The sequence below is a fragment of the Oncorhynchus masou genome, chromosome 12 (genome assembly GCF_036934945.1).
Source record: "Oncorhynchus masou masou isolate Uvic2021 chromosome 12, UVic_Omas_1.1, whole genome shotgun sequence".
NCBI classification, from domain to species: Eukaryota; Metazoa; Chordata; class Actinopteri; order Salmoniformes; family Salmonidae; genus Oncorhynchus; species Oncorhynchus masou.
Window position 1 is genome coordinate 6068612 of NC_088223.1, and position 13394 is coordinate 6082005.

Consider the following 13394-nt stretch of genomic DNA (forward strand, 5'->3'; position numbering starts at 1 on the left):
TAATACCCTGTATATTGCCTCGCTCCTGTTATTTTACTGCTACTCTTTAAATATGTTTTACTGAACACTTTCTTAAAACTGCATTGTTAGTTAAGGGCTTGTAAGTAAGCGTTTCACGCCGAGGTCTACACCGGTTGTATTCGACGCATGTGACAAATACAATTTGATTTGCGTTTATCCGACAGCGGTTAAATAGCCACATACCGGATCCTCTTTTCCGTAGCGCTTTGGGTTTATTTCTCTGACACCGGGTTGTGTACGTAAATAACACACAATGGTTTATGAAAATATTTTTCGACAAGTTCTCTGTAGTCTACTGAATTTGGCAGACCTAGTTTAGGAATAAATATGCAGACTGATCTACCTTTTTATTGTGAACAAAAAACAAATCAGATAAGGGCTTCAATTTTATAGAGTTAAAATAAAATTACTTCAAGGAGAAACAGCATTAAAAAAAATGTAAAGACATACTGGTAATTTAAAAAACACATTTACATTCATTCACAAAGCCTATAAAAAAACGACAGTGCATTGTCATGTCAGTTTAACACGAAATAAAGATTGTCCACACACACACACACACACACACCAAAGAAAAAAGGCACAAGGAGCCGACAGAGATTGTCGTGAAAAGTGGAACGTTCACTTTCTACACCCTGTTGCAATGCACATTTCTACCAAACCCAGAAAACAATTAACTATCTTTGGTGTGTCATTTATGAACATCCAATATTTGGTCCTTACTGCTGAACATAATGACTATCCTTCATATTTGCCTCAAGTAGCTGAATAGGTTATAACCAAATGTTTGGTTTGTTTTTCTTATCAATATATGTTTTTTTAAAGGAGGAGGCCATTGTTGATAGAGATACTGCAGAGCTGCCATCTATTGCACATTCAAGGCAGCTCGTCTTCAGCTGACTCACACACAATCCACCAGTGTCAGAATCCTAAAAAAGTAACATTTCAACCCCTGAAACTTACAATTTAAAACATGAACAGTCATAATATCTTAGCGTATAATAATTAAAAACAGTCCTGTTCACCGCCTCTCACACCACTCCCTCCAGTTTCAGGACCCAGCCTTGCCCCGGGGAAACTGGCATGATGTCAGGCATGAGTACCACCAGTCCGGTTGGCGCCGTTGAGACCCACTTCAGAGGTACGGACGGGTCGTCCAGTATAGTGACCTGAGAAGAGAGACAGAACATAATTCAGGTTATAGCATAACAGGTGCTGCTTTTTACATATTTGTACCTTTTGGGACCGAACACAAATGTTAAAAGAACCATAAGAGTGTAATACCACAGGTGTGGTATACTAGAGTATAATACAGCAGGTGTGGCATACTAGAGTATAATACAGCAGGTGTGGCATACTAGAGTATAATACAGCAGGTGTGGCATACTAGAGTATAATACAGCAGGTGTGGCATACTAGAGTATAATACCGCAGGTGTGGCATACTAGAGTATAATACAGCAGGTGTGGCATACTAGAGTATAATACAGCAGGTGTGGTATACTAGAGTATAATACAGCAGGTGTGGTATACTAGAGTATAATACAGCAGGTGTGGTATACTAGAGTATAATACAGCAGGTGTGGCATACTAGAGTATAATACAGCAGGTGTGGCATACTAGAGTATAATACCGCAGGTGTGGCATACTAGAGTATAATACCGCAGGTGTGGTATACTAGAGTATAATACCGCAGGTGTGGTATACTAGAGTATAATACCGCAGGTGTGGTATACTAGAGTATAATACCGCAGGTGTGGTATACTAGAGTATAATACCGCAGGTGTGGAATACTAGAGTATAATACCGCAGGTGTGGTATACTAGAGTATAATACCGCAGGTGTGGTATACTAGAGTATAATACCGCAGGTGTGGTATACTAGAGTATAATACCGCAGGTGTGGTATACTAGAGTATAATACCACAGGTGTGGTATACTAGAGTATAATACAGCAGGTGTGGTATACTAGAGTATAATACCGCAGGTGTGGTATACTAGAGTATAATACCGCAGGTGTGGTATACTAGAGTATAATACAGCAGGTGTGGTATACTAGAGTATAATACCGCAGGTGTGGTATACTAGAGTATAATACCGCAGGTGTGGTATACTAGAGTATAATACCGCAGGTGTGGTATACTAGAGTATAATACCACAGGTGTGGTATACTAGAGTATAATACCACAGGTGTGGTATACTAGAGTATAATACCACAGGTGTGGTATACTAGAGTATAATACAGCAGGTGTGGTATACTAGAGTATAATACCGCAGGTGTGGTATACTAGAGTATAATACCGCAGGTGTGGTATACTAGAGTATAATACAGCAGGTGTGGTATACTAGAGTATAATACAGCAGGTGTGGTATACTAGAGTATAATACCACAGGTGTGGTATACTAGAGTATAATACAGCAGGTGTGGTATACTAGAGTATAATACAGCAGGTGTGGTATACTAGAGTATAATACAGCAGGTGTGGTATACTAGAGTATAATACAGCAGGTGTGGTATACTAGAGTATAATACAGCAGGTGTGGTATACTAGAGTATAATACAGCAGGTGTGGTATACTAGAGTATAATACAGCAGGTGTGGTATACTAGAGTATAATACCACAGGTGTGGTATACTAGAGTATAATACAGCAGGTGTGGTATACTAGAGTATAATACCGCAGGTGTGGTATACTAGAGTATAATACAGCAGGTGTGGTATACTAGAGTATAATACAGCAGGTGTGGTATACTAGAGTATAATACCACAGGTGTGGTATACTAGAGTATAATACAGCAGGTGTGGTATACTAGAGTATAATACAGCAGGTGTGGTATACTAGAGTATAATACAGCAGGTGTGGTATACTAGAGTATAATACAGCAGGTGTGGTATACTAGAGTATAATACAGCAGGTGTGGTATACTAGAGTATAATACAGCAGGTGTGGTATACTAGAGTATAATACAGCAGGTGTGGTATACTAGAGTATAATACAGCAGGTGTGTATACTAGAGTATAATACAGCAGGTGTGGTATACTAGAGTATAATACAGCAGGTGTGGTATACTAGAGTATAATACAGCAGGTGTGGTATACTAGAGTATAATACCGCAGGTGTGGTATACTAGAGTATAATACCACAGGTGTGGTATACTAGAGTATAATACAGCAGGTGTGGTATACTAGAGTATAATACAGCAGGTGTGGTATACTAGAGTATAATACAGCAGGTGTGGTATACTAGAGTATAATACCACAGGTGTGGTATACTAGAGTATAATACCACAGGTGTGGTATACTTACATTAGTGTCCGCAGAGGTTTTGGGTGCTGCGAGGTCAAACAGCAGTTTGGAAGGCCATTCCAGTAGTATGGCATAGACTGTGTTGTTCTTCGAGGTGTACCTATGGAAGGGGAGAGAGAGATAGATGTCTGTCATTATATATACACATATAAAATACACACACACACACACACACACTCAGGACTTGTTTAAGACTCGGGATGACAGTTGACCACTAGATGGCAGTAAAATCCCAGTCGGTTATAATTATTTTTATTTATTTCACCTTTATTTAACCAGGTAGGCAAGTTGAGAACAAGTTCTCATTTACAATTGCGACCCTGACCAAGATAAAGCAAAGCAGTGTGACACATACAGAGTTACACATGGAGTAAAACAAACATACAGTCAATAATACAGTATAAACAAGTCTATATACAATGTGAGCAAATGAGGTGAGATAAGGGAGGTAAAGGCAAAAAAAGGCCATGGTGGCAAAGTAAATACAATATAGCAAGTAAAACACTGGAATGGTAGATTTGCAATGGAAGAATGTGCAAAGTAGAAATAATGGGGTGCAAAGGAGCAAAATAAATAAATAAATTAAATACAGTAGGGAAAGAGGTAGTTGTTTGGGCTAAATTATAGGTGGGCTATGTACAGGTGCAGTAATCTGTGAGCTGCTCTGGCAGCTGGTGCTTAAAGCTAGTGAGGGAGATAAGTGTTTCCAGTTTCAGAGATTGTTGTAGTTCGTTCCAGTCATTGGCAGCAGAGAACTGGAAGGAGAGGCGGCCAAATAAATAATTGGTTTGGGGGGTTTACTAGAGAGATATACCTGCTGGAGCATGTGCTACAGGTGGGAGATGCTATGGTGACCAGCGAGCTGAGATAAGGAGGAAACTTTACCTAGCAGGGTCTTGTAGATGACATGGAGCCAGTGGGTTTGGCGACGATAATTACAATAGTTAATACAATAGAGAAGTAGTAACTTGACTCAAGCCTGTCCAAGACAGATCAATTTCAGTTTGGAAATCTATGTATTGTCTCTTACCAGACAGGCACGGTGGTGTTCTCCCCCTGGAGCCTCCAGGGTTTGGAGGAGTAGATGGCCTCTCCGTTGACCCCCAGCCAGGCCCCCATCCCCCTCAGCCTCTCCTCAAAGAGAGGCGAGATCATACCATCCTCCATGGGCCCTATGTTCAGCAGGTAGTTACCACCCAGGGCCACCACGTACACCATGTCCTGATGAAACAACAACAGAGATGTTATATTTATACTCAAAAGACACAGGCAGTATCCAGACACATGATGAGGTAGAGATGTCAACAAACTTAAGATTTTACCAAGTTAGTGACAACTCTTGTTTATGAAATAGAGATAAGACACACCCAGTCATCAGCGTGCAGAAAGAGAAAGACAGCATATCCTGCTGTTACAAAGTGAGCAGAGAAGAAGCTGATAGAGGCCATAGCTCATTGAATAAGCTACCAATTTGTAAGTCGCTCTGGATAAGAGCGTCTGCCAAATGACTTGAATGTAAATGTCTATAGTCAGATTAGTCCACAAGGAGAGAAGCAAGACCAAAAAAAACAACAACTCCAAAGTATTCAAACTGAGCCCCAGTTGTGTTTGTCCCCTCAGTACTGATTTCACTTCCTGTGACCTCTCACCGTTATGATGGTGGGCAGGTCCATCAGCTCGATGAGCTTCATGTTTCTTCGGTAACCCCAGGAGCGGTTGTCGATGGACTGGCATTTCTCCCACTTGTGGTTAGGCAGAGAGCCTGGCGTGAACCTGAGAGTGAAGATGTATATATAAAAACACACACAACCCACTGGTTCAAAATGAGTGGCAGGTCTGATATGGTACCAAGGGTGATAGTCTGTTTGTGTATTCCATGAGTAAATCCTACATGAGTGAACAGTTGTAGGCAGAGTCTAGGAAGATTCCACCTATTCAGAGGAGGTGGGGATATTAGCATATGTCTAATGCTATATATATATATAAATAAATAAATAAGATATACATTCATACAGTACTACCTGACTATTAGTTACTCTGAATAAGTGTCTGCTAAATTACCTCAAATGTAATGTAAAACGGGTTGGAACCGTTTCAAGGAAAAGAAATGGGAACGAAAGTGACCCATACTGTTCCCGGAACAGAACCTTCATATTTTTTTTTTTTTTTTTTTTTTTTTTTTTTTTTTTTAAGCATGGGAACTAGTTGATAACATTCTTATACATTTCAGCCATTTTTCTTGGGTCCCACAAAAGCAACATGCCTACACAAAGCCCTTCCTGTCACTCAGAATTTTATTTATTTAACAATAAATATTTATTTTATTTATTTAATCAAATAAAATTTGATTTGAGGTTAATTGAGTTAAGAACAAATTCGTACATACAATAACGGCCTAGGAACCTGCCTTGTTCAGGGGCAGAACAGATTTTTACCTCGTCAGCTCGGGGGATTCGACCTAGCAACCTTTCGGTTACTGTCAGAAAATTCTTCCAGTATCTCTGCCTGCCAGATTGAAATCTTAGCCAGTGTGTGTGTGCGAGTGTGTAGGCTACCTGCCCTCCAAAGCATGTCGTCTACCAACGTTACAATCGTCATTCAGAGGATAAAGAGATTGGATTCACTTTTTCCAATGCTCGTTAAGGATACTATAGGCATAGTTACATTTCACATTGGATTTATTAACTACAAAAAGTTAAGACGTGTTTTTTAATTCTTGCACACACACAAGCTTGTTTGCTAGCTAGCTCAAAGGACGTTCACAGTCCCCGCAGAGAAGCTGCTCCTCCGTAGGTATAATTCTGTAGGTCTTAATTCAGATAATACATGTCAAAACAACAAGATGCCCAGCGCTTCAAGCCTCCTCATCGACCCCCTCTCCCCACCCTGAAAAGAATTCAGTCGCACCTTGTGCCATAGGCTTCACTTGTCTGTCCATCAAAACACGTAAAACTAGCTTGCCTACTCTAGCCAAACTAGTTGAAGTAATTTAATGAATGTGAAAAAAATATATATATATACACATCTTATTTTGATATCACAGTTTAAAAGAGGAACAGAGTACATATTTAAAACCGGTATTTATTTATTTTTAATTTTTTTTTTTTAGGGGGGGGGGTGTTATTGTGGCAGACATTGCTGTTATAATGTTTATTAAGACTCGGGATTTAGTTAAAGTCATGATGTGCTGACGAGAACTGCTTCCTCTGCTGGAACACTTCCCCTTTGTCCACGTGACTGAATCATGGTGTTGGATTTACAGACAAAATGCTGTCATTCCGCGTAGCCGTAGACTGAACTAAGCTGGGAGAGACGAGCAGGACAAATGGTTTTGGTTCCTTTTGGAAAACAGCGTCGAGACAATGAGCATTGAGAAACGGAGCAACAAAACCTTACCACAGGCCAACCGTAGTTTCTCAGTTCCATTGTCACCGACCAGTTTCTCAGTTCCATTGTCACCGACCAGTTTGTTTGTGACACCACCCAAAGGGGGAGGGGGGGGGGGCTGTATTTTATATTTTCCCATATAAACTGAGACAACTCTTCTTCGTTGGTTGAGAGCCCATACACCATTGAGGTGATGTATAACAACTCACATTTTTACAAATCTTAATTTAAAAATGTGAGTTGTTTGAAGAATCTACAGCCTCTCACTCCTTTGTGGTTGGAATTTCCACGACAGGGTCGAACTGGTTCAGGGAACTTTGTTTTGCTGGTTCTGGATGAGAGCAATAAAAAGAACGTGGTTCTGCTCAGAATGAAACGATTGGAAAAATAAAATTGTGGTTCCAACCCCTGAAGTGATACGATCTAGGGTTCAGTGTTGGTGCTAGAGGGTAGTCTACCTGTCGGCACAGTTGTAGTAACCTCCATGTTTACAGTAACAACCATTACCCCATCTGTCATTGACCACCACAAAGTCCTGCGGAAGTAGATTGAAAGCAGAAGTCAGTGTTGTTCTGGGTTAACAAAAAGGGGCAGTAGTGTAGTTCATATTTACAAAGACACAACTTTATGTCCTAATGGGTTTCAGACCAAAAAGTAAATAAAAATAAATAGGCGAACGAGTTCTCTTGTATCTAGATGTGACATGTCACCGGATCTAAATGTGATCAGGTGCATCTTATGACACATATCACATGACACACAAAGTTCTAACTCCACCCCCTAACTGACATAGGTCAGGTGACACACAGTTCTAACTCCACCCCCTAACTAACATATAGGTCAGGTAACACACAGTTCTAACTCCACCCCCTAACTAACATATAGGTCAGGTGACACACAGTTCTAACTCCACCCCCTAACTAACATATAGGTCAGGTGACACACAGTTCTAACTCCACCCCCTAACTAACATATAGGTCAGGTGACACACAGTTCTAACTGATATATAGGTCAGGTGACACACAGTTCTAACTCCACCCCCTAACTAACATATAGGTCAGGTGACACACAGTTCTAACTCCACCCCCCAACTAACATATAGGTCAGGTGACACACAGTTCTAACTCCACCCCCTAACTAACATATAGGTCAGGTGACACACAGTTCTAACTCCACCCCCTAACTAACATATAGGTCAGGTGACACACAGTTCTAACTCCACCCCCTAACTAACATATAGGTCAGGTGACACACAGTTCTAACTGATATATAGGTCAGGTGACACAGTTCTAACTCCACCCCCTAAATGGCATAGGTCAGGTGACACACAGTTCTAACTCCACCCCCTAACTAACATATAGGTCAGGTGACACACAGTTCTAACTGATATATAGGTCAGGTGACACAAGAACTGGTGACACAAGAACTGGTAAAAACAAATGTCAATCATTTGTCACATCCCTATTGGCCCTGGTCAAAAGTGGCACTACAAAGTGAATAGGGTAGCATTTGGGACGCCCTCCATTTCGCATCTTCCCTCAGCCTCGCTCACCTTGACAGGACTGTCGTTGTAGAGCCAGGCCAGGAATTCTGTTGAGTTCCAGTAGGTGTCAGGAGCTTCCCAATCCCCATCGGACCAGATCAGTTCTGGCTTGTAGGTCATCACCAGGTTAACCAGCTCAGGAAGAGCCTTCCGGAAGACAAACTCCTGGGTCTTGTACCCGGAAGCCCTGTCCTTCAGGTAGAGTGGATGGAACCACTCATACAGGGAGTGGTACAGGCCAAAGTGCAGTCCCTTTCTATGGAAACAGAATGCATGTGAAACGTTGTGAGCTGTTATGACCGGAGAGCCCACAAACCAACCAGGCCCCGTATTCCCAAAGAGTCTCGGAGTAGGAATGCTATAGGATCAGCCCCGCCCCCCCCAAAGTTAACACCGATCCTAGAACCTAGATTTTATTGGTCACATACACATCGTTAGCAGATGTTATTGCGAGTGTAGCGAAATGTCTGGGAAGCAGTGATAATGGACATGAAAGCTGTGAATATGCACAGGGAAGCTGTGATAATGCACAGGGAAGCTGTGATAATGCACAGGGAAGCTGTGATAATGCACAGGGAAGCTGTGAAAATGCACAGGGAAGCTGTGATAATGCACAGGGAAGCTGTGATAATGCACAGGGAAGCTGTGATAATGCACAGGGAAGCTCTGATAATGCACAGGGAAGCTCTGATAATGCACAGGGAAGCTCTGATAATGCACAGGGAAGCTCTGATAATGCACAGGGAAGCTGTGATAATGCACAGGGAAGCTGTGAAAATGCACAGGGAAGCTCTGATAATGCACAGGGAAGCTGTGATAATGCACAGGGAAGCTGTGATAATGCACAGGGAAGCTGTGATAATGCACAGGGAAGCTGTGATAATGCACAGGGAAGCTGTGATAATGCACAGGGAAGCTGTGAAAATGCACAGGGAAGCTGTGAAAATGCACAGGGAAGCATTGAGAATACATGCTTGGTTTCCAAACCGGTCTAACCAGAATATCCTGATCCAGGGGAACACAGTCATGTAGTGTAGTGGTGAGAGGCTGAAAGAGGCTCTGGTTTCCCCCAGGTACAGATCTAGGATCAGTTCTCCCCAACCTTAACAGTTAGGGGATGCTGAACTGACTGGAGATCAGGGGATGGCTGAACTGACTGGAGATCAGTGTCTAGGGGCAACTTCCCCCACGTCCTACCTCTTGCGTACGGCAGCTGCCAGGTCTCCCACCAGGTCTCTGTGTGGTCCAGTGTCCACAGAGTTCCAGTTCCACGAGTCTGCAGACGGCCAGTTACAGAAGCCCTCGTGATGCTTGGATGTGAACACCACATACCTGGCAATGTATGCAAAGTGTACAGCATTACAGGGAGGGGGGGGGGGGCGTCATCATCTCACAAGAAGAAGAATAAAAATATATAAAAAAAATGCCTGCCCAAGAGCCTAATTTCAATTTAGGAACATGTGGACGAACTAAGCAGTCGGTTCCTAGGCCCGTTTCAACTTCTCACGACAATTTATACTAAAAATGTTTTGGGCCAACTGGAACAGTGCAACCCTTATGTGTAACGTCTCGATCACACAGACACCGTCGCGCATTTTTGGTCCAACAGAAATACATTCATTTCCAATGGAACGCCGTGTTTATCTACCGTATGCATCAAACTGTATGCGCTTAGACGGCTTGACAGAAATAGTAGCAGAAGGTGAAAGTTGAACTTTTGTGGCAGACATATTCAGATGATGTTGCGTGCCATTTCGCGCAGTAATACTCTCTGTGTGATTGAGGCGTTCAACCCATATAAAATACTTAGTTAGATATGATTCGTGCACTCTTGTGTTGAGTAGCCTAGTTGAATAAGTATGCAATTAAATAAAGTTTAGGTTGCTACTTACTTGGCTCCAGAAGCTTCAAATATTTCAGCCCAGTCATCAGGGTCGAAGAACTGCGCTTTGAAATCGTGCGCAAAATCTGCGTATGTAAAACCCACAGGGTAGTTTTTCTTCATAAACTCAACCTCGTCTGCTCGATGTGCGCCTCTCCACGACTGCCAGAACCACTCACTGAACTGGCCGTACCCGGGTACGGAGAATACCCCCCAGTGAACGAAAATACCGATCTTCGACTCGTCGTACCACACCGGTAACGGCCGGGAGTCGATACTTGTCCAATTGGCCGTATACCGCACTCCATTTCCTGACGAGATTGCAACCACTGCAAATAGTAACAAACTCCTCAGAATCAAAGAGGTCATTTTCAGTTCTTTCAGAAAGAACTAAAGTTGATGAAGTGATGCAAACGGCGCTGGCATAGCCCTTAAAACCACTTTGTAGTCCAATGATGTCCCATTATGTAAAGAAAGGCACTCACGTGACTTGTTGGGGTGAAAACACCTGTGTGACGCTAGCGACAACAAGGATAGTGGAATCTGGGCTTTGCCTTTAAAATAAAAGTCCCCAATTGAAAGTGATTCAAACGATACAAATAGTGGAATCATGACATATTTGGACTAGATAATGCTGAACAAGATCAGAATGTTGTTATATAAATTAAACTAAATACAATAATTCATTTAATTTGACAACAACAAAAAAGTAAGCTCCATAGGTACGGCTGTACATTGCAATATGTATTAGTATTTATGTTTAACCTTTATTTAACTAGGCAAGTCAGTTAAGAACCAATTCTCATTTACAATGACGGCCTACGCCAGCCAAACCCGGACGACGCGGGGCCAATTGTGCAAGCTGAATATTTAACTGAATATTTAATACGTAGAAGGTCGACTGGTGAGATAATTATGTGAAGCCCGAGAAGCCAGCTTTTGGAGGATATATTGTCACAGGTGCTATTAGTAAATCAATCAATTAATCAATCAAATGTACAGCCGATGTCACACAGTGCTGTACAGAAACCCAGCCTAAAACCACAAACAGCAAGCAATGCAGGTGTAGAAGCACGGTGGCTAGGAAAAACTCCCATAGAAAGGCCAGAACCTAGGAAGAAACCTAGAGAGGAACCAGGCTATGAGGGGTGGCCAGTCCTCTTCTGGCTGTGCCGGGTGGAGATTATAACAGAACATGGCCAAGATGTTCAAATGTTCATTTATGACCAGCATGGTCAAATAATAATAATCACAGTAGTTGTCGAGGGTGGAGCAAGTCAGCACCTCAGGAGTAAATGTCAGTTGGCTTTTCATAGCCGATCATTAAGAGCATCTCTACCGCTCCTGCTGTCTCTAGAGAGTTGAAAACAGCAGGTCTGGGACAGGTAGCACATCCGGTGAACAGGTCAGGAGACACTGTGGCCCCATCCGATGATACCCCGAGACAGGGCCAAACAGGAAGGATATAACGCCACCCACTTTGCCAAAGCACAGCCCCCACACCACTAGAGAGATATCTTCAACCACCAACTTACCATCCTGAGACAAGGCTGAGTAAACCGTCCAATATATCTTCCGAACACCGGCTTCGAGGGCATTATGACTGTTATATAACGGGTTACTGTAGAAAAAGGAAACTGCTCTCGATAGTATCACTGATCTTTAATAAGCTTTACGTATCGTCCTCACATGAGGCCGATACATGGGGTCATTTATTTTGAAGGCGAACTGCAAATTCCACTATTGTGGCTCCTCCTTATTGTCACGAGCCTCTGAAAACACTGACTAGGCAGGTTCTGCAGGAAACTGTATTTTATGAAAAAATTATTCATGATAAACTTCACTATACATAAACTAACACACACAGTTTATTAGAAGTTTACAATGACTAAATTGTAGGTAGGGGAGAGTGGGGTAGATTGAGACAAAGGGATAGATAGATTAGATATTACTAGTCACATGTACAGGGATGCAGATGTTATTAAAACCAAATCAAATGTTATGTGTCATGTGCATCGAAGACAACCGGTGTAGTAGACCTTACATTGCAATACAACCGGTGTAGACCTCACAGTGAAATTATGAATACAACAGGTGTAGTAGACCTCACAGTGAAATGCTGAATACAACAGGTGTAGACCTCACAGTGAAATGCTGAATACAACAGGTGTAGTAGACCTCACAGTGAAATGCTGAATACAACAGGTGTAGTAGACCTCAAAGTGAAATGCTGAATACAACAGGTGTAGACCTCACAGTGAAATGCTGAATACAACAGGTGTACACCTCACAGTGAAATGCTGAATACAACATTTACATTTACATTTAAGTCATTTAGCAGATGCTCTTATCCAGAGCGACTTACAAATTGGTGAATTCACCTTCTGACATCCAACAGGTGTAGTAGACCTTACAGTGAAATGCTGAATACAACAGGTGTAGTAGACCTTACAGTGAAATGCTGAATACAACAGGTGTAGTAGACCTTACAGTGAAATGCTGAATACAACAGGTGTAGTAGACCTTACAGTGAAATGCTGAATACAACAGGTGTAGTAGACCTCACAGTGAAATGCTGAATACAACAGGTGTAGTAGACCTTACAGTGAAATGTTGAATACAACAGGTGTAGTAGACCTCACAGTGAAATGTTGAATACAACAGGTGTAGTAGACCTCACAGTGAAATGCTGAATACAACAGGTGTAGTAGACCTCACAGTGAAATGCTTAATACAACAGGTGTAGTAGACCTCACAGTGAAATGCTGAATACAACAGGTGTAGTAGACCTCACAGTGAAATGCTGAATACAACAGGTGTAGTAGACCTCACAGTGAAATGCTGAATACAACAGGTGTAGTAGACCTCACAGTGAAATGCTGAATACAACAGGTGTAGTAGACCTCACAGTGAAATGCTGAATACAACAGGTGTAGTAGACCTCACAGTGAAATGCTGAATACAACAGGTGTAGACCTCACAGTGAAATGCTGAATACAACAGGTGTAGACCTCACAGTGAAATGCTGAATACAACAGGTGTAGACCTCACTGTGAAATGCTGAATACAACAGGTGTAGTAGACCTCACAGTGAAATGCTGAATACAACAGGTGTAGTAGACCTCACAGTGAAATGCTGAATACAACAGGTGTAGTAGACCTCACAGTGAAATGCTGAATACAACAGGTGTAGTAGACCTCACAGTGAAATGCTGAATACAACAGGTGTAGGTAGACCTTACAGTGAAATCATGAAT

General features: G+C 42.0%; 1 protein-coding gene across 1 annotated transcript; it reads right to left on the reverse strand.

The window, feature by feature from the left end:
* Positions 1 to 349: 349 nt before the first annotated feature.
* On the reverse strand, positions 350 to 10638 carry LOC135549483 (tissue alpha-L-fucosidase-like). Its single transcript, XM_064979480.1, has 8 exons — positions 10148 to 10638; positions 9453 to 9587; positions 8265 to 8511; positions 7171 to 7247; positions 4975 to 5098; positions 4356 to 4546; positions 3326 to 3425; positions 350 to 1190 (listed from the first exon to the last, which is right to left on the reverse strand). Exons 1-8 carry the CDS (start codon positions 10504 to 10506, stop codon positions 1053 to 1055), a joined length of 1371 nt encoding a protein of 456 aa, XP_064835552.1. The 5' UTR covers positions 10507 to 10638; the 3' UTR covers positions 350 to 1052.
* Positions 10639 to 13394: the final 2756 nt, after the last annotated feature.